The sequence below is a fragment of the Leptodactylus fuscus genome, chromosome 3 (assembly GCF_031893055.1).
Source record: "Leptodactylus fuscus isolate aLepFus1 chromosome 3, aLepFus1.hap2, whole genome shotgun sequence".
In the NCBI taxonomy this organism is placed as follows: Eukaryota; Metazoa; Chordata; class Amphibia; order Anura; family Leptodactylidae; genus Leptodactylus; species Leptodactylus fuscus.
Window position 1 is genome coordinate 186577727 of NC_134267.1, and position 21970 is coordinate 186599696.

Sequence of the window (21970 nt, forward strand, 5' to 3'; positions counted from 1 at the left end):
ACACAGGTGGAACTGGAACCATGGCATCTCCTCTTTCATACGACACCAGTAGAATGTTTCTACAATTTATATTTAGAGAACTTTTTATAGTGACTCTCACCCGCCCTTATTTTGTCCTCATTATTCACAAGCCCATACACCATAGTCAGTGAGAAGCAGGTACAGATCTCAATAGAGAAGCAAGGGGAAGAACAAAGAAATGCAAGAAACAAATAAAACATCGCTTTATGAAAATGAGTGATTTTTCTGAGGCTACAATTTTCTGACACCTGAAATTTTTTTTACTGTTTTGTTGACAAAGATTTGTCTTTCCTTGAGGACCAGTTATGCTTTTTATTATTACTAATTTTTAGTATGTATGACTTTTTAAACCATTTTTGTTGCTATTTTTTGGGTAAAGCAAAGTAACCAAAACACATTATTTTGTGCGTTGTGTTATATTGTTTCTTTGGCGTTCATCATTCGGGATAAATAATGCTATCTTTGGTTAGTGGGGACTTATACACACATGGGGATGCCTAACATGTATGTATGTTTATTTATTTTAAGGGGTTTTTTTTTGTTTTTTTTTTAATTTTTTTTATTATTTCTTTATTTTTATTTTTTTAAACTTTTTTGGGTGTCGGATCCCCAGTGCAATGTACATTACACATAGGATCCTTATGGGAACAGTGCCTAGGTAGTCAGAAAGCTGTTCCTCGACTTCCTGCCTGCCATAACTACTCCTAACCAGATTTTAAGGAGGAAGAAGGATCAGACTGTTGGATTTTAACATTTCCAGTCCATCTGTTTACAGGGTAGATATGCTACCACTCTGTTGTGTCAGAAGCTTCCAATTCAGCCAAGCCAAGAGTATATCTATATGGGGGAGGGATGTTAGGAATTATACCAGTTATGACTGTTTAGCTAACACGCATCTGACCAGGTTTTTTGTAAGCTAATACTGAATACTGTATCAAAACTGGTACATAGAAGTAGAATAGTTTTCAATGGTAACAAATCAGTTTACTATATTTAATAGGGTCCAGGTATGACTACTACCTAGGCACTACTTTAGCTATGGCCATGCATGCAAAACAGGGCAAACTTCAAGTCAATCAATGGACAATCAGAGCATCTGCATCACAAAAATGACATACTAACATACTGTAAGGTTAACCCTTCTATTAATACTACCAGCACTTGCTTATAGGTACACTATATAATAAGCTAAAGCAACGGAACAATTCTTACCCTAGTTGTGTCAATACCTGAGTTCTTTGACTTATTTAAAGCCACTCATATATTGTATATACAGTACAGACCAAAAGTTTGGACACACCTTCTCATTCAAAGAGTTTTCGGTATTTTCATGACTATGAAAAGTGTAGATTCACACTGAAGGCATCAAAACTACTTAGCAAAAAGTGTGAAACAACTGAAAATCTGTCTTATATTGTAGGTTCTTCAAAGTAGCCACCTTTTGCTTTGATCACTGCTTTGCACACTCTTGGCATTCTCTTGATGAGCTTCATGAGCTAGTCACCTGAAATGGTTTTCACTTCACAGGTGTGCCCTGTCAGGTTTAATAAGTGGGATTTCTTGCCTTATAAATGGGGTTGTTACCATCAGTTGTGTTGTGCAGAAGTCAGGTGGATACACAGCTGATAGTCCTACTGAATACACTGTTAGAATTTGTATTATGGCAAAAAAAAGCAACTAAGTAAAGAAAAACGAGTGGCCATCATTACTTTAAGAAATGAAGGTCAGTTAGTCTGAAAAATTGGGAAAACTTTGAAAGTGTCCCCAAGTGCAGTTGAAAAATCATCAACCGCTGCAAAGAAACTGGTTCACATGAGGACCGCCCCAGGAAAGGAAGACTAAGAGTCACCTCTGCTGCGGAGGATAAGTTCATCCGAGTCACCAGCCTCAGAAATCTCAGGTTAACAGCAGCTCAGATTAGAGACCAGGTCAATGCCACACAGAATTATAGCAGCAGACACATCTCTACAACAACCGTTAAGAGGAGACTTTGTGCAGCAGGCCTTCATGGTAAAATAGCTGCTAGAAAACCACTGCTAAGGACAGGCAACAAGCAGGAGAGACTTGTTTGGGCTAAAGAACACAAGTAATGGACATTACACCAGTGGAAATCTGTGCTTTGGTCTGATGAGTCCAAATTTGAAATCTTTGGATCCAACCACCGTGTCTTTGTGTGACACAGAAAAGGTGAATGGATGGACTCTACATGCCTGGTTCCCACCGTGAAGCATGGAGAAGGAGGTTTGATGGTGATTTCAACAGGACAATTATCCCAAACACACCTCCAGGCTGTGTAAGGGCTATTTGACCAAGAAGGAGAGTGATGGGGTGCTACGCCAGATGACCTGGCCTCCACAGTCACCAGACCTGAACCCAATCGAGATGGTTTGGGGTGAGCTGGACCACAAAGTGAAGGCAAAAGGGCCAACAAGTGCTAAGCATCTCTGGGAACTCCTTCAAGACTGTTAGAAGACCATTTCCGGTGACTACCTCATGAAGTTCTTCAAGAGAATACCAAGAGTGTGCAAAGCAGCAATCAAAGCAAAAGGAGGCTACTTTAAGGAACCTAGAATATAAGACAGATTTTCAGTTGTTTCACACTTTTTTGTTAAGTATATAATTCCACATGTGTTAATTCATAGTTTTGATGCTTTCAGTGTGAATCTACAATTTTCATAGTCATGAAAATACAGAAAACTCTTTGAATGAGAAGGTGTGTCCAAACTTTTGGTCTGTACTGTATGATCGGAGTGGATTCTGCACTGTATATATGCAACCAATACCCCAGTTGTGTCAATACCTAACAGTTCTTTGACTTATTTAAAGCCAATAATAGACTGTATATATGATCGTAGTGGATTCTGCACTGTATATATGCAACCGATACTCTTACCTTTATCTGAAATATCAGAACACGTTTCTCATGGCTTGCTACATTCAGTGCACATTTTTCAGCTTAGTATTCCTCTGGTAAATAAGCCCCGTGATTATCCATCTCTGACATACTATAACTACTTATCTGCTAAACTATTTAGCTAACTGGCTGTCAGTCATACAGTATCCATGCTGTGTGTCTCAGTTTCAAGTTAATATCTAAGATCTGTTTGAAGACCAAACCCGTGCAACTAATACCTAAAATATTCAGTAATTACACTTAATACGAGACAGTATCATATACCACAAAAATAACTGGTAGGAATCAGTTGCTTTTTATTCCTTTACAAGACTGGCACCTTTCCAGAAAAATTATAGATTCACAACTTTATCTGTCTTGTTTTCAGGAAATTGCATATTGGGAGTGATCAATGTACAGCTTTATATAACAGACCAGCCATTCGCAGCTGAGTAAATATAATAAGGAGTTGCGTGCAGAATTAATGAAGTCTGGTTTCCTGGGGATTTGGGCTATACATTGGAATGAGTAGTGGAGTCTCTACAACAGAGCTCTGTGTTAAACAAGCAGGAATACTATGGGTCTTCCAGAGTCTTCTCCTATGGTAATCATGGCCTGACAAACTGTCTTGGAAATACCCGTACATACTGAATTATGTTTGTAGAGGGGAGTGCATATGCTGCTGAGGGAGGTTTATTTTTCTTAATTCCCTGTTGTACAAGTAAATTCCTGGCAACTTTTTAAGAATTTAGGTAAATTTGCGTTAAATTTCTGAGGTCAAAAGATAAATCACAGGATTGGTGGACAATTCTAGAAACATTTTTTTCATTATACAGTATTTGTTTTTAATTTAACTTGTGACTTATTGGGGGAAATTTCTACCCCTGGTTGATAGAATCAGCGCTTAGTTGGTGTTTAAGTTCTACAACCATATACACGTTGAACTTGTACAATTGAATATATTAGAAATATATGGCAACATTTACATATTACTACTTGATAATATATTTACATTGGAGTTAACAGCTGCCTAACTTAAATCTTTTCTATCACAAACGATTCATCATAGAATATTAGTAGCAATGAGAGGAATTCTAACGTGCAGAATGACAAGATATTTCTTAATGTGTTTGCTTGTTACAGTAATTTCACAACTTTATTATGTCGAGGGAATACCTGGTACATGTTTAAACTCCCGGGGACCCCTACTTACACCCCTGCCTCAAAACAGTTTTGTGAGTAGAGAATTCAGTAATGTGGCTAAGATATTCTGCCAACCATGTTTATTTGCTTGAAATCAGGTCGACTTCCCCAATGTATATATGACATGTCCTAGGTATTTCTATGTTCAGGAAATCTCCTAACCAGGTCCCAGGAACCCCATTTTTTTCTGGAAATACTGCTTTGCAACAACTGGTCAGACAGACAGTAGTAGGCTAGATTATAATGTGGCGTGTGTGAAGTGGAATAACCACAAACATACCTTGTCTTATAGACACTTTACAGTCACTATGTAAGCAGAAATGTTTTCAAGTTACTAGCAGTTCTACCCAGCCTAAAGACCAGCTGGCACTTTTTATGCCTAATGTACTCCATCTCTGGGAATCCAGGTAAGAAAGGGAGTTAAGTATTAAATATTTAAACCATACCTCTAGTTATAAAGATGAATAGTAAAACAAGAATTCTGTTTTCTTCTCCACTTTTCAGGCAGTTTTTCTCTCCATCTTAGTCTATGAAGAGAGGAGGGGGATTAGAAATGACACTCAAATAATTGCTGCTGTTACAATCTCCTATTCTAAACTATTTTACTGCTAGGTTGCAGATAAAAGACTATTCCATGTTGTCATACCAGCAGCACAGATATGGGGTATTCTGCCCCTGTGTGCTGGTAGGACAGGCGGAATTTTTAATTAGCAATTAATTATACAATGCTTGACTAGGGCCTATAAGAGGGTAAGAGACCTTCCCCCCCCCACGTGTTTTTTTCTGTCCTGTGGACTAAGGACAGGTGGGGCAGACTCTAGTCCTCCTAGGGGCCGGGGTCAAGGCTAAGTGGTTTTTTCCTTACCTTTTTTCCCCGTTCCTGATTGCGGGGATCCCGGCCTCTTCAGCTTCTTTTCTCTCCTGTGGAAGAGAAGAGGTTAGTTTTAGGCCCTATAATTTGGCTATATCTTTTATTTACTTATTCTAGGCTTGTGGCCTAGTTGGCCCGGGCGGGGGTGCGAGCGTTTCACCCCGCCTCCTTCGACCATGTTGTTGTGGCTGGCTGTTCTTTTCTGGGTGGGTGCACTCTGTAGTAGTGTGTAGCTCCGCCCCTTCCGGCTTCGCCATATTTGTGTGGCCTGGCCGGCTTACACGGGGCGGGTGCACTCTAGCGCTAAGCCCCGCCGCTTCCAGCCATGCCATATTGGCCCCTTAGCACCCCCTCCGGAATGCATGCTCTGGCTTGAACCTGCATCCTTCTCCCCTGTATCAGGGAGAAAATATTTGCAGGTTGCGCACTTCCCGTTTTCCGGGAAAGTGGTTTTTTGGCATTCTAGGGTCCCCTAGAGGTGAGCTCCCTTCTACCAACCTCCTGGAGGTAAGCAGAGCTTTTGTCTTGCGGCAGCGGAAGCCCCGCCCACTTCCGGGTGGGACATTTAAAAGGGGCAGAGGCTGGTCACTCTGGGCCTTAATAGCCTGCTAGTGAGGTTCCTAGTGGTTTTTCTCTCTAGGTGTTATACCTGTTACCACAGCTATTGGTTTGTGTTTCCACCAGCTTTTCTGTAATTGTCACAGAAGTCTGCTCGATTCATTCCGTAAGTAAGGTCTTGCAGTTGTTTTGTTGCCTGTGGTCTAGACCTAAGGTCTTATTTTTTCCGTACAGTCAAATGCACTAGCGACTTCCTAACGTCGTCTACTACCCCTTCTCCGGACGACCACAGAGGACGGAAATCGTCTTCTAAGAGGTGACATTTATCTTGCGCAGATTGCGACATACCTCTTCATGATGGTAAGATGTGTATTTATCCTCTGCAGTGTTATGTGATAGCAAAGAAACATGGAAACGGGGGTTTTCTTTATGTTTCAGAATACCAGTGGTGCATCCCAGACTGGATGGGGAGCCCACATAGACGAGAGGACTGTGCGAGGTCATTGGAGCAGCCTGGAAGCAGAATCTTCCAACCAGAGGGAACTCAAGGCGGTATACCCGGCACTGCTTCACTTCGCTCCCTACTTGAGGGGCAAAGCTCCAACAGATTGTCCAGAGATTAGGTCTCCCAGAGGTTGACCTCATGGCAACCTGACTCAATGCCAAGGTGGAGAAATTCTGTTTGCTGTATCAGGAGGACATTCCCTTGGCAGTGGATGCCCTGTCCATCTCTTGGAGGTTCAGGCTATTTTACATTTTCCCTCCAATTCCCATCATACCCTAGGTATTGCTGAAGATAAGACAGGACCAAGTCCAGGCGATTGCCATAATACCATTCTGGCTAAAAAGGATTTGGTTCGCCCAGCTCATAGGCATGAGTTGGGGCGACTACTGGAGGCTTCCCCCTCTCCAAGACCTGGTCACTCAAGGAGACCTGAGATGCCAGGATCTGGTGAGATTCAACCTGACAGCCTGGAGGTTGACCGGTCCCTATTCCTAGATAGTGGACTGTCAGAGGCCGTTCTGAACACTCTTGCCTGTGCCAGGGCTGAGTCCACAAGCAAGAACTACCGAAGGATCTGGACGATCTTCAGAACTTGGTGTAGTGGATGGAATGTATTCCTTTCTAACCCTCCGGTCAAAATCATCTTGGAGTTTTTGCAGAACGACCTAGACAAAGGGCTATCTCCTTCTACCCTGAAGGTGCATGTGGCCGCTTTTTCCGCCTATCTGAGGAGACGTCTATCTCAACATTCTATCTGCATTACTAAAGGGAGCCATGTGAATCAAACCCTCAGTGTCAGCCCCTGTTCAACAGTGGGATCTCGGAACTGTCCTTTCAGCCCTCTGCGACTCTCCATTTGAGCCGTTAAAGGATGTTGATTTAAATTTTCGGACCTACAAAACAACCTTCCTACTGTTGATTACCACGGCCAAATGGGTTGGTGAGCTCCAGGCCCTGACATTAGAAGAACCTTACACCTCTTTTTTTAAGGACAGGGTACAATTGCGGTTTTTACCAGAATTTAGACCCAAGGTGTCTTCTGTCTCAAACTTAAATCAACTAATTTCATTGCCAGTCTTTTTTCCGGCTCCCTCCTCTCCTGAGGAGGAGAGACTCCATACGCTGGATGTGGTCCATTGCCTGCGGATCTATTTGGAACATACGGAGTCATTTAGGAGGTCAGAGAGCCTTCTGGTGAACTTTGCTGGGAGGTTGAGAGGCTAAACCCTCTATCTCCTCATGGGTTAAGGAGGCCATAAAATTGGCATCCTCTTCTCAGGGTCTTCCTTCTCCAGCTTGCCTTATGGCACACTCCATGAGGGCAGTCTCAAAATCATGGGCAGAGCAAAGGGCGGTGCCCTTGGAACATATCTGTGCGGTAGGCCTCTTGGTCCTCCCATTCCACATTTGTGAAGCACTATAGACTGAGCTCACATTCTTCGGATGCTACTGCCTTCAGGCAGTTGGGTCTTGGGCTCTGTAAGTTGAGGGAACCCTCCCTAAGGGGATTACTTGTCATCTCCCCATATTTGTGCTGCTGGTATGACGACAGGAAATCGTTGACTATGAAGATAGTCTGTTTTCCCTTAGTCATAATAGCAGCACAAGGCTTTCCTCCCTATTATGTTATTATTGTACTTTTGTATTAACATGGGGGGGGGTGTCTCTTGCCCTCTTATAGGGCCTAGTCAAGCATTGTAAAATTAATTGCTAATTAAAAATTCTGCCTGTCCTACCAGCACACAGGGGCAGAAATACCCCATATTTGTGCCGCTGTTATGACTAAGGGAAAACAGATTATATTCATAATCAATGATGATTGAACAGAATGATGCAATAACCAGATGGCAGGAGAATTTCCTCCCTCCATAAAGTTGTACGTGTGAGGCTGAAAATGGAGACAGCCTAGGTGTCTCCCTCCTTCCTAATTTGCTGCTCACTTCTTGTTACCAGGGAAGGTCCGTCTTTAGAACCAGAAAGTGGTTCCAAGTCTATTCCAAGTCACTGTATGTTTATGCACAGATCTGCTGTTCAGTGCTCTGTCTTCACACTGCTCAGAGAGGAATCTAGTTTCTCACAGCTCACAGTGAGTTTAAGGAGTGTGTATCTTCTTCTGACCTGTTTTGGTGGATGGGAGAGTAGGGCAGACTATTCTGTATTGTACATACCCACTGCCTTGGAGAGAAATGCAAAATGTGCTGCACCCATAATGGAGTTATTAGCTGCAGAAAAACTGATAGGAGCAATAACCAAAACCATGTATGAAGGCTTATATAGCCAGAGAACAGTCTTCCTAGTAAAACACTATGGATAGTTCAACATTTGATGAAAACTGAGGAATTACCTTTTAACTGATTTCTAGTTTAGTTAATTAATGCAATTTCTCATTAAACCAATTTAACACAATATAGCATGTTAATAAACAGCATTGAAAGGCTGCAATCCACATCTTCCCCACCTCCCACAGGGTGCCCACACATAGACATAAATAGCATCATTAGCATAACACTTTGTGTTGTTAAGTTATCATGAAATGATATTGCATTTAGAAAAGTTCTTTAACTTCTGATACATTTACATATAGACATTTCTAGCCAAGATGGAAGGTAAGGAGGACCCATCTGTAGATGTTTCGTTTTCCTTACTTGTCCAAATTCTGTAGTTCTGACCTCTCCACATCCTTAACCAAATATATATATATATATATATATATATATATATACACACACGTTAACAAAATTGTTGTTACCCCTTGTCGTATAGTGAAAGAAAAACCCACAATAGTCACAGAAATTACTTGAATCTGACAAAAGCAATAATAAATAAAAATTCTATGAAAATGAATAAAGGAAAGTCAGACATCGCTTTTCGTTTCAATAGAATTTAAATAAATAAATGAATAAAACTCATGACACAGGCCTGGACAGAAATGATGGTTCCCGTAACTTAATATTTTGTTGCACAAACTTTTGGGGCAATCGCTGCAATCACACGATTCCTGTAGCTGTCAATGAGACTTTTGCCCCTCTCAGCAGGTATTTCGGCCACTCCTCATGAGCAATCTGCTCCAGTTGTCTCGGGTTTGAAGGCTGCCTTTTCCAGACGGCATGTTTCAGCTCCTTCCAAAGATGCTCAATAAGATTTAGGTCAGGGCTCATAGAAGGCCACTTCAGAATAGTCCAATGTTTTCCTCTTAGCCATTCTTGGGTGTTTTTAGCTGTGTGTTTTGGGTCATTATCCTATCGCAAGACCCATGACCTGCCACTGAGACCAAGCTTTCTGACACTGAGCAGCCCATTTCTCTCTAGAATCCCTTGATAGTCTTAAGATTTCATTGTACCCTGCACAGATACAAGACACTCTGTGCGAGATTCAGCAAAGCAGTCCAGAACATAACAGAGCCTCCTCCATGTTTAACAGTAGGCACAGTGTTCTTTTCAAGATATTCTTCATTTTTCTATCTGTGAACATAGAGCTGATGTGCCTTGCTAAAAACTTTGATTTTTGTCTCATTTGTCCATAGGACATTTTTCCAGAGGCTTTATGGCTTCTTAACAATTTATATAATTACTTTTGTCAGATTCAAGTTATTTCTGTGACCATTGTGGGTTTTCCTTTCATTAAACGAGGGTTACTAACAATTTTGTCCACGTGTGTATTTATTCGATTAAAGATAGATGGATAGATAGATAGATAGATAGATAGATAAATAGATAGATAGATAGATAGATAGATAGATAGATAGATAGATAGATAGATAGAATAGATAAACTTTTATTAACTTGCAATGCAAGGAACTTAAAGGGGTTGGCCACTTTCTGACCAATATTAAGAGACAAATGTTATTGTTTGTACAATAAAAAGATACAAATTGTTAGATGCCCCCAGGCATGCTTCTCCTGCTGTCCCAGTTGCATTGCAGACGTGTTGGCATCATTTGCTGAGGTGTCATAGTGGACTTGGATTGAGGAAATTCACCGAGCAAACCACCAGGATTTAATTCTCACTAGAGAATAGGTATCTTGCACGTAGGAGCTTTTCAGCAGCAGTAGCAACATCCAATACCTCCAGGAGGTGAAGTGAACACGAATAAAAACAGACCAATGGATGAAAAAGAACTGCGCTTGCTCCAAATCCGTAAATTCAACACGTTCTTTATTATGGCTCTTAATACACGACGCAGCGGGCTGCGTTTCGGGGCTTCCCCTTTGTCAAGTGTATTACCACTGTACACACTTATCCTCACAGATGGATGACTATCCGAGTGAGCTGCAAGTGTTAGCAGTAGCTGGACGTGAAGAATACCTCCTGAGTCGAATGGTGGGTTCCCCTGAAACAAAGCATTTTTCCCCATAGATTATAATAGAGTTCGATATTCAATCGAATAGTCGAATATTGAGCGGCTATTCGAAATGAATAACGAATATCGAATATTTTACTGTCGCTCATCTCTAGTAATTAACAGAATAACATTTTATAGTATTTTTTTTATGTGAAAAGGTTTAGTGTCTTGCTCGGACATGTATTGGTTGGTTGATTCTGTCACTTGGCTTGAATGAAAGTTCAGCATGGGCAAGCTGGACAACCTCCAGTATGAAGTGCCTGGGCAAGCGTATCTATTCACTGTTGGTGAGGATGTAAGATGACTCCATTGCTTTTGTGTTGTAACTACATTGATGTGCATGGCTAGATAATTGTTGGCTGGCACGTGATCATTTCAGTGTCAGATGTTTTTACACAATAGGATCAATTAAATATTTGCTGAATAAGCATTTGTGACCCGTGCACATGTATTTAGACAGCAACAAACTGGATCATGACACTAAAGTTGTGCAATAATTCAACTTTATTCCATACAACTACAAAAAACAGCCCAGTTTAGTGGTTTTATTTCATATATTGAAGGCCCTCAAAGTTGTTCAAACCAATAGTTATGTTTATGACTAAAATTGATCATTTCATTAGTTCAGTCCCGAAAAAAAGTCTTTTCAGTTAAAACAGTTTCCTACAAAAACATAGGGGGATGGAAATGTGCGAGTACCTATGTTTTAGGACAGGGTTAGGCAACCTTCAGCACTCCAACTGTTGTAAAACTACAATTCCCAGCATGCATACTTGCTTTGCTGTTCTTGGAACTCCCATGGAAGTGAATGGAGCAAGTTGGGAGTTGTAGTTTCACAGCAACTGGAGTGCCGAAGGTTGCTGACCCCTGTTTTAGGATATCTACTAGTTCACCAACTGAATTCATAACATGACCAATTTATGGGTACATGATTTTGACTAGATCGATGTATTTGTTTCGTATTTTTAAAGCTGGTTATCCCTTGCCACACATATCAAGATATATTGAACCAAGAGGGAAGATAAGGATGGACACATTAGTACCTCAGTTCTAGGAATATGGATTATCCATAGTTGCTTTATGGTCCCTATGCTTCATTTATCAGAATACTCTTACGAATAGTAATTAAACAGGTACAGAAAATGCAATATATATTAATGGATCTCTGTTTATGCAATTATCTTTTGTATTAGTTTTATCATTGCTGTATTTACACTGATAATATGAACAAGAAAGCGTAAACAATACAGAAAGATTCAATAAATTGAATATCTACCTTTGTCACAGAAATGAAAAGTGGTTTGTGTGTTTGTAATATAAAATAGCTAGCTAAGTCCTGTGATCTCAGCAGCATCAGCACTGATTTAGGCTCTGTATTTGAGTGCACTGATAGGTGATGGGGAAGGGAGAGTGAGCAAGTATTATGTAAGTTTTCATAAGAATGAAAATAGTAACCAAATGATGGATCCACTGCATGATATCTGCCGAAGACAACAATAGCTGCAAACAATTCCTAGGTGGTTGGAATTACAATGGTTTAAAAAATACAGCAATAGTTGACATGTTGTGTGTCCAAAACCTGGAGCATAGGCACTTTGGGATTATTTCTGAAGAGCGTAGATGGGATTTGTTTAACTGCATCCACTACTTTACTTTGCAGTGGGTTACTTGCCAAGAATTTTGCAGTGGCTAACCTTCACATTTGTGTTTTGAGTTTGTTTTAGTTACTTTCCATCAGAAACAAAACAAAACAAAACAAAAAAAATCAAGCCATGGACTGGATGAGAACAAAAAATACAAGGAAAGAGTGCATCCCTTAAACCAACTTCACTCACAGAAAGGCAAAAAAAAGCTTAGTTCTCCTCCAAACCACAGGGTGATTTACCAGCCCAATCAGGGGTGAGATACATGACATGGCAAAAATAGACTTAAATGTGGGTCGCATCCATCTGAGATCACTGGTTGTCGGACTGATAGGCTGTTTAGAAATGTAGAATGCAAAACTGGAACCTATAGTTCCTAAAAGCCCAGGCAATGTGTGCACTGCTCATGACATCAAGTAATATGACCACTCCAAGCTTTATTAAAATGACAATGCGTTTCGGGGTATTACAACGTTCAAAAGAATGCACTCCTTCATCAGATCAGTTCTACTGTAGACTACAGGCTCTCTGCTCTACAGTAGAACTGATCTGATGAAGGGCTGCCCGTAATACCCCAAAACACGTTATCATATTCATAAAGCTTGGAGTGTTCCTATTCCTTGATGTCTTGAATTGCTTGGTCATGAGGAGCCCACATTGTCTGGGCTTTTAGGAACTATAAGTTCCAGTTTTGTATTCTAACATTCAAGCCATGGTGGATTAGCATCCAACTGGACCCTTTCACTAATAATGGCGCCCATCTGGTACCATCATGGAGTCGTTTAATTAGATAATAGAGATGAGTGAGTAGTATTCGATTGAGTAGGTATTCGATCGAATACTACGGTATTCGAAATACTCGTACTCGATCGAGTACCACTTGCTATTCAAATGGAAAAGTTCGATGCAGAAACAGCATTGATTGGCCGAATGCTATACAGTCGGCCAATCAACGCTGGTTCTTCTCCTACCTTTAGAAGTCTTCTCCGTGCAGCTTCCCCAGGGCGTCTTCCGGCTCTGAATTCACTCTGCCAGGCATCGGGCCTGGGCAGAGCCGACTGCGCATGTCCGTTTGTAGTGCGGGCATGCGCAGTCGGCTCTGCCCAGGCCCAATGCCTGGCAGAGTGAATTCAAAGCCGGAAGATGCCACGGGGACGCTGCATGGAGAAGACTTCTTGGAGGATCCAGCCCGACCCTCACTCGTGGACTTGGTAAGTATAATTTGATCGAATGTTGCCTACCCCTGAAATGAGCATTTTCCCCCCATAGACTATAATAAGGTTCGATATTCGATTTGAGTAGTCGAATATTGAGCGGCTACTCGAAACAAATATCGAACCTCGAACATTTTACTGTTCGCTCATCTCTACTAGATAATAGTGCTGTAGCAGCATTATTTGTTCTATAAATGTTATAGAATTTGTAGCAGAGGTTACATTCCACAGATGTGAGGAGAGCCTAGTGCAAATAATTTTCTGATTATTTTTTGTAATTAAATATTTTTGCCCAATTTTATTTCAATTGAATTTTCTGGCAAGTTTTATAAAAATATTCTTAGAGAATAACTTGGACTGAAGATTCTAAAATGAAATTCTGCCTCAGCTAAAGAAAGATGATAATCTAAAAATAAATAATGCAAAATATCTGCTTATCAACAGTCGTACACGTTACAAACCGGTCCTCATTTAATTTCTTTTTACAATGAAAACAGTTTGCGGCTCTTGAACATGAATGATATGATGATCGCGGTTAAAAACAAAAAAAAAATCTTTAGAATTACAGCTTGGTAAGTGATGATCGTGCAACAATGAAACTGTCTAGCAGCGAGGCAGGGCGATACAATGATGGACTCTATCAAGCGAAAGAGTGAGGAGCACTGAAGTGTGTTTGTAATATGAATTTCTGTGCGGAATGACAATGAGTAACGGGTGAAGTGGCTGCTCAATCACACTGCTCGTGAATGAACTTCTAAGCCATTTCAGTAGAGTGAAAATACTGCGCCTGGTCTCTTTTTTTTTATTTTATTTTTTTTATTTCAGGCAAGTCCAGCCGAAGACAGAAAATCTTTAATATTTGTTGGCACATTGTAGCTTTAGCAAAAAAATAAAAATAAATGTCTGAGCTTCCAGAATTAATATAATAATGTTTTTACATGGAATTGGATGGAAAAATAATTTATAGAATATGAATAGAATTCCGTGACATCAAATCTTCTCTTGACGTGGCATATCCTTTCAATTCAGGCAGACGGTGTAATTTATGCAGATCTGTGAGGAGTATTGGCAATTTCCCATAAAGAGTAGTATAGCAGCATACTAATTTATAGGACTTTTTTATACTCCACAGCAGGTTAGCATGCATGGCCATAAATACAATCTCATGTCCTGTAGCATGAGAAAAAACTGAGCATAAGGAATGATTGTTATGGAACGGTTCTGAATGAAGATGTGTAAGGGCTTATATATATTCTAGACAGCTTGGCATACAGAAGGTCAGTATTGCAATAAAGACAGACAGATAGAAATATAAATAAATGGATGGATGGATGGATTGATGGATTGATAGATAAATAGATAGAAAATAATAGATAATAGATAGATAATAGATAAATAGATAGATAGATAGATAGATAGATAGACACCAAAAGTAATGCTAATTAAATTCAATTAAATACATAACACAATATGAAGTTATTCTCATTATTATACTGTATACTATATTGCAACTTTAGCCAACCCCCTATATTCTGCATAGCCCATATGGAAAGATAGCTACAGTACATTTTGTTTCTTCCGTAAGATCACTGTAACGTCTCTGCCTGTTCGGATCTCTGCGCCACCCTCCGCTCGCACGCTGTGGTGCAGGAGGCAGGCTCATTTTGGTTCTTTGCTTAGAGTTTTCCACTGCACTGTGTGAATACCGCTCTGTTACTTCTCCTCTGTTATTGAATTTCCACCACACCCATCTCCTGCACCTTGTTCTCTCTGATCATCAAATGGTTAATTCTAGTCTGGCCTGTGTAATTGACAGCCTGTCTACCAATCAAGCCTAGGGCAGGTCTTCGGCTCTCGTATAAGCCATTAGCCCACACAGCCATGCTGGGTATTGAGACTCTGTCCTTAGACTTTGTCCCTGCTAAGCTCCACTGTCTGCTACTATTATATTACTGACCTCTGGCTTCCCTTTTGACTATTCTCTTGTATTTTGATTTTGTACTGTGTTGCTTGACTGTTACCGGACTCTTGGCTATCTGACCCTCGGCTTGTTGTTGTTTGTCTTGTCTTTGTTCTGTGTTGTCACCTATACAGGAAGGGCTTTGTTGATCAGTTGCCCTCTGCTGCCTAGGTTGGCAAGCAGGTAGGGGCAGCGGTGGGTTCAGCTTAGGGCTCACTGTCTTGTTGTGCCCCTTCCTCCAGGATTTTCCAGCAGCTACTGTGTGCTCCTCTAATTCCCTTACAATCACATTGCAGTTGAAAAATATCTCCAAAATCTCTCCCCTTTCACCACTTCCACCAATTTCTACTATTTGCTGCTCCACTGCTCCAGTGCAATTTGAATCCTTTCTGTTTTCCCAAGCCGTCAGTGCAGTTACTTTCAGCACCCAATATGCTAATTAGAATCAACACAGTCAGGTGGGCAGTCCTGAGTTGGAGCAGACAGCAGGGACCGCCCACCTGAATCTTTATTAGTGTATTTACCGTATTTTTCGGACTATAAGACGCACCTAGGTTTTAGAGGAGGAAAATAGGAAAAAAAAAATTTTGAAGCAAAAACTGGTAAAATATTTAATATATGGGAGTTGTAGTTTTGCAACAGCTGCAAGGCCACATTGACAGGTGACCCTGCAGCTGTACGGGGATGTATAGGGCGTTTTTTTTTTGCGGGGCCAGATGTACTTTTTAGTTATACCATTTTGGGGAATGTCTATTTCTTAGATCACCTTGTATTGAAAAAAAAAACAGGAGGTGATTTAGAACTTTTATTTATTTTATATTTTTAAAGCTTTTTTTTTTTTACTATTTTATTCCCCCCCGGGGGCTTGAGCCTGCGGTCACTTGATTGCAAGTCCCATAGACGGCAATACAACTGTATGTCTCAGGCCCCGGCGTCTATCACTTGCCGGCTTCCGCCTCTCTATTACAGCGGATGCCAGGTGCCACATTCAGACTATAAGAAGCACCCTTCTTTTCCCCCCAAATTTTGGGGAAAAAAAGTGCGTCTTATAGTCCGAAAAATACGGTAATTTCCAAACTATTAGAAATCAAATGTGCTATCCTTTGTATCTATTCAGCAGTGTTTATAACAAATTCTAACAAATCAGCCTATAATTTTTTTTTTTTTTTTCAATGACAATGGTACTCTTTCAAGTTTTTTTTTAAATCTTTTTATGTCTCTTGGAGTCTGGGAACTGTTGTTCTTGCAGGACATAAAGTAGTATATTTCCTTATGTATTTTGCAATATGTACCAGGTTTATTAATAACTTCTATGTTTTCGGCTGCTGACAACCTGATGGATAAGGTGGCTGTTAGGCAGTATATGTCCCAGCTGAAACTTTGACTGAGACTGAGGAATGGATATGTGAGGTCTTATCTATTAGCCTATGGAATAATCATATTTTTCATCTATTTATATATAATTCTGTATAATGCTGTACATGTACCAGTATTAGAGAAAATTACAGTGCATTCACCTTAGGATCCTATTAAGACAACAAAGTTTACCAGTTGTTTGGCATTCATGATCTGTGAAAAAATAGCGCATTGGGTCTGTGAAAAAGTCTAAGTTTCAGCTTGGTAGTGTGAATATACCCTTAGTATGAAGCGTATGTATGTCGTTCACTGATACATTTTATTATGTGCTCTGAGTCGATCCATACAATGGGTATCAGATCAGCTGCCATAATTCTTACGTTTTAGCAAAAATAACAGAAATCTATTTTTATGGGAGAGCCAAGCCCCGAATCTCGGATCTCATAATAAGACAATACAAAAATCATTCCATATACTTGGCAAAGCTCTTTTTACAGCGCAGTATAAAATTCAGGTATTTTCCTGTGTCTGAGCTCAGCCTCCTTTCAGTTCACTGGCAGTTCATTAATTCTTCTGACAGACTCATTACTTTATAAGTTATTAGTTTAAAGTGGGATTTGGTGACATAATTGGATTTTTATCATGATTTATTGTTTGATTTTTTCATAGCTCTCAGATGAATATGCAGACTAGCATTTTTACCTCAAATATTAAGTATGTATAGAGCTGACAATAACCTGCAGGAGTTCAGAATGGTTCTTTGTTTCGGAACGTCTGCCATTGTGACGTGTAGTGCTTACAGTACGGTATGCCGCGCGTTAAATAACACATCTTTGCTTGAAATAGTCATCCGCTTTCATGGTTCTGTATGATTGCTCCATTGGCTTAATATTCTCCTACAGAGATAAGGTGAAGAACAGAGAGAAGGGCATCCATAGAGAAATGGAATTTTCTATAGCATATAATATAGTACTCCATAAGGTATTCGTTCAGTAGCCAACAAACAGCACAAGGACCTGATGCAAGAAAGGTAAGTCAGTTCTTTGAAGGTCAATACTCAAAGTTTAGTCTAGTAAGTAATGTTTCTACAATATACCATAGCCTTCTGCTGTGAGAAACCTCCATGTATTATAAAATACTGTAGACTTCCCTAGTAGGTGAGGGTAGAAGCTGTTCACTTGGTATTGAGGTGGCAGGGGTTTAACCAAGCTTGTAGGCTTTCTTGAAAGGATGAGTCTTTGAGGTCCTCTTGAAGGTCGTGATTGTGAAGAACAGTCTTATACATCATGGTGAATTTCAGAGTTTAAAAGATGAATGAAAGAAAACTTGGAGATCATTGTGTGAGGAGCTACATCTATACCTGAGATGTAGCAGAGCTGTGTGCTCAACTCTGCTACATCTGAGATGTAGTAGAGCTGTGCACTCAACTTTGCTATACCTAAAATGTAGCAGAGCTGTGTGCTCAACTCTTCTACATATGAGATGTAGTAGAGCTGTGTGCTCAACTCTGCTATACCTGAGATGTAGCAGAGCTGTGCGCTCAACTCAGCTACACTTGAGATCGGACCACAATGGAGACTGCTGTGGACTGATCTTAGACTCTGCCTCCTCACAGATGAGCCTCTGGCAGAACCAGCATTGATTGGCCAATTCTGTACACTGTATGGCATTCGGCCAATCAACGCTGGTCAATGCATTCCTATGAGAAAAAGGCAGCTCCCGTATAACGCAAGATGCCAGGGATCCCGACTAGCATATAATGGGCTGCTACAAGATGTGCTTGCAGGTGAAGTTTGAAAGTGATGAGACCTTGCCAGCCAGAGCTAAATGCGAGAGTAAGTTCAATGCAAACATATCGTGGCAGTGCACCATATGCTAGTCGGGATCGCGGGCAGCTTGCGGTATGTAGGAGCTGTCTTTTTCCCATAGGAATGCATTGACCATACTCTTGCTTGTATCTTGGGCTGGCAAGGAAGGTATATAGAGCCCCAAAGAGCTGTTTGAGTAACATTCCTACCTAAATAAAGCTAATTCCTTGCTAACCCTGCCAGTACATCTATCCCTGTCTAGTTCACAGTCTCATATGAACCGACTCTGAAATCCACTATTCATATAAAGTGGAGATCACCTGATTTAGCCAGCCAATTACTTTTTCCAATTTTTTTTTCAATGCCTATGTTTTCCTACTTCCTATCCCACCTCCCCTGCACTGTTATTGGTGTAAAAAAACGCCAGGGAAGGTGGGAGGGGAAACAAATTTTTACTGCGTTTGCTGCGTGGTATTCGATTGAAATTGAATATCTCGAACAGGCTGATATTCGATCGAATACCAATTCGATCTAATGCCGTTCGCTCATCTCTACTAAAGACCTATCCCAAGGGGCTCCGATTCAGGTTCCCATTGTCTTCAGGCCTCTTGAACGATGTCAAAGACTGTTGAGGCCTGTGATTATGACTAAGTGATCTTTGACGTCATACAGGAGGCCCCAAAACCTGCAGTGGTGCCCAGGAAAGGTGAGTTACTACTACATGACATTTTATTGTATGGAAGGTACTTGGGACATTATATTGTATGAAGGGACATTATGGGATATTATACTATGCACACTATAGGACATTCTTCTTCAAGAGGTTGTCCAGGAATTACACAAACTGCCAGGGGCCCAGAGCAGGTATAACATAAAAATAAATATACTCACCTGTCCCTAGCATTCCTGTCTTAACCAGTCCATTCAGTAACCATTGAAGCCAATAATTGGCCTTAGCAGTCAAATGGGGCTCAGAATTTCCAAGGCATGATATTCAGCATAACCCCACGTAAGAAGAGTTGAGAGAAGGTGAGTATAACTGTTTGCTATTTTTTATACTTTGTCACGGCCTCTACCTACTATACTCTGTAGTCTAAAAAGACTCTAGAGTATAACAATTTCATTTTTGGTGAACCACCTGGACCCGAAACAAATCTTTAGAGGTTTGTCCATCTCTTGTTTTGACTATGTAACTTGCACCTTATACCCCTGATAGGTTCAGTTTACACATTTGAATAGATAGATGTGTGCACTAGATCATCTATGTATATAGTTTCATACTCTGTCCTTCACTTCCATTGTAACAAAAATGATACTGTGCAGTATACAATACATGTGGCTGATGATGTGATGTGTAAAGATTGTAGCTAAGATTTTCAGTTTACTTCAAAATACGGACAATGATATATATTTCAACTAAATCTGTACCAAAATGGCACTCTTTTGTAGAAAATATAGCCAATATAACTTTATAAACACATTATACTACATATATGTATCTATTTTTTCCAGGTTTCCATTGATATTTTATCCAGTGTAACCTAAGGTATCTACTATGACACATGGAATTCATTTAGTATCTATTGCAAAATGGATCCATCATATCCATCACGGGTCAGTATGGACAGATCCTTTAATACACTGGCCTGAGTAACTTTCAGAATTGAAATCCACTATGATATTTCTCTTTTCATCCCAACGATATGACTATTTTGACCCAGTTAAATGTTAGACCTGTATTGCTTCTTTGAGTACTAGAATAACAATTGTCGGTGTATTATTTAACACCCAGGCATGTTTTTCTTTAGCTTTTTAATTTAGACTGTAGAGAAACTGAATCACATTTTATTAAATTTAATGTAACACCGCGCTGCCAAGTTCCATCTACAGAATATCGTTCGCAGTTATAAGTCATAAGATACTGAAAATACAGGTTTAACATTGAACGTCCTGACGAGCTGTAATACGTCTCGAGCCGTAGACATAATAAATAATAAAATACTGACCCATTTCTCTGCACCTTTCAAACAAGAACTGCTATTATTTTTGTTAACAGATAGAACTGAAAGAGATGGATTTTCCTGGTTGTCGTAAATGCTTAAACAATGTTAAATTATTTGAAGCAACTTCCTCTCGTAAAGCAGCAAAATCTCATAATGACCACGGCAGGGTTATCAATCAGTATTTTCCTTCAGAAAGCTGACTTAAGACAATATAAATATCCTATTTTTAATCAAGAAATAGTACTGACTATGGCGAGAGTGCTGATTAATCAACAGAAAGGCTCCATGAACCTGCCGCCGTCTGTAAAAAACGACAGTCAAATTGAAAGCAGAGAGGTGAAAGGCGAGTAAATATTTGAAGCAGATTATACTTTCTCTATGTGATCAATCTGAACATTTACCAGTTTCTTACTGATTGAAAATTGTAACTCGAAATACTTTAAAGTTTTAAACTTTTAAAGTATTTAGAGATAACCAGGTCCCGGGAATGGCAGCCAAGAATGGAAGGAGCATCTATGCAATTTCCTAGTTTTATTATTTTTATGGCTCTGTTCACAAATGCATTTTATTCCATCTTTTTAGTGGAATCTGTTGGGATCAGTTGGAATCAATTGAAAATAAAAACAATGAAATCTGTCCAGAAGACCACCTTTTTGAAAAGATCACCCCCTTTTCCAGACCAAATTATCTATGAAATATTGTCTGTGTCATAATAAATATAATGCATACTGCTCATCTTCTTCATGCAGACTAGAGATCACTGAACCAGTTTGTAAAAAGCCAGGTTTGTTATGAATTTTACCAGAATGTAGGGTTTGGATGAACCCGATGTTTTTGGGGTTCACTAACAAATTAATCACTATTATTCTCCAAGGTCTCTTCAGATCTTTTCAGTAGAATAAGTGGGGGCCAAGGAGAGGTATGATAAAAGGGAATGCAAGTCTACCTTATCTCACCTGTCCTGAGCTCCCTTGTGGTGTCCATTGTGTGTTCCCCATTCCTCTTCAGGGCTCTTCTGACCTCTTCTGTGAAGTCAGGAGCCCAGGAGTACTACTTATGCCTATGATTGGACCTCAGCGGTCTTGTGATGTAAGCTGACATCATTATGTTTGTGTCTAAGTGTCTTGACATTTGCATGGCCCACATGACCAAGTTTTGTTCATGTGGTACACACAAGATTGGTCCAAAACGAAACTGTCAGACAAACCTCACAAATATTTATGAAATTAATCTTTGGAGGTATACCAATCTCTAAAGAAGACCTCCTCACTTGGAACACTTTACGCTGCAATTTGGTGCTTATCATAAGGAAGTTTTGCCAAGGGCGTAGCAGTTGCTTAAGGGCCCTGTACACAGGGTGTCCCAAAGGTCCACGTACAATATATAATTAATCTAAACGGCACAAGATAGATAGGGACCCCATTACAGATTTTGTATTGTGGCCGAAGAGCTTTAAGTTCTGTCTGTGGGTTTGACTGTGTGTGTATTTTATTGTGGTCATAGCTCCATCTACGGCCACTATGGTAGTTTACATTTTAAAACTGGTGTAATTTGACTGTATTCAAAAAATGGCACATGACCCTTCCTGAGCTA

At 40.1% G+C, this 21970-nt stretch overlaps 1 protein-coding gene across 1 annotated transcript in view; it reads left to right on the plus strand.

The window, feature by feature from the left end:
* LOC142198535 (protein spinster homolog 1-like) overlaps window positions 1–21970 on the plus strand; it is a 99002-nt gene that overhangs the window by 71024 nt on the left and 6008 nt on the right. The window contains exons 12-15 of the mRNA XM_075269567.1: window positions 5781–5862; window positions 6593–6749; window positions 6865–7047; window positions 10300–10371. Of these exons, the coding sequence (XP_075125668.1) occupies window positions 5781–5862; window positions 6593–6749; window positions 6865–7047; window positions 10300–10371 (494 nt within the window). The remainder of the gene's footprint in view (window positions 1–5780; window positions 5863–6592; window positions 6750–6864; window positions 7048–10299; window positions 10372–21970) is intronic.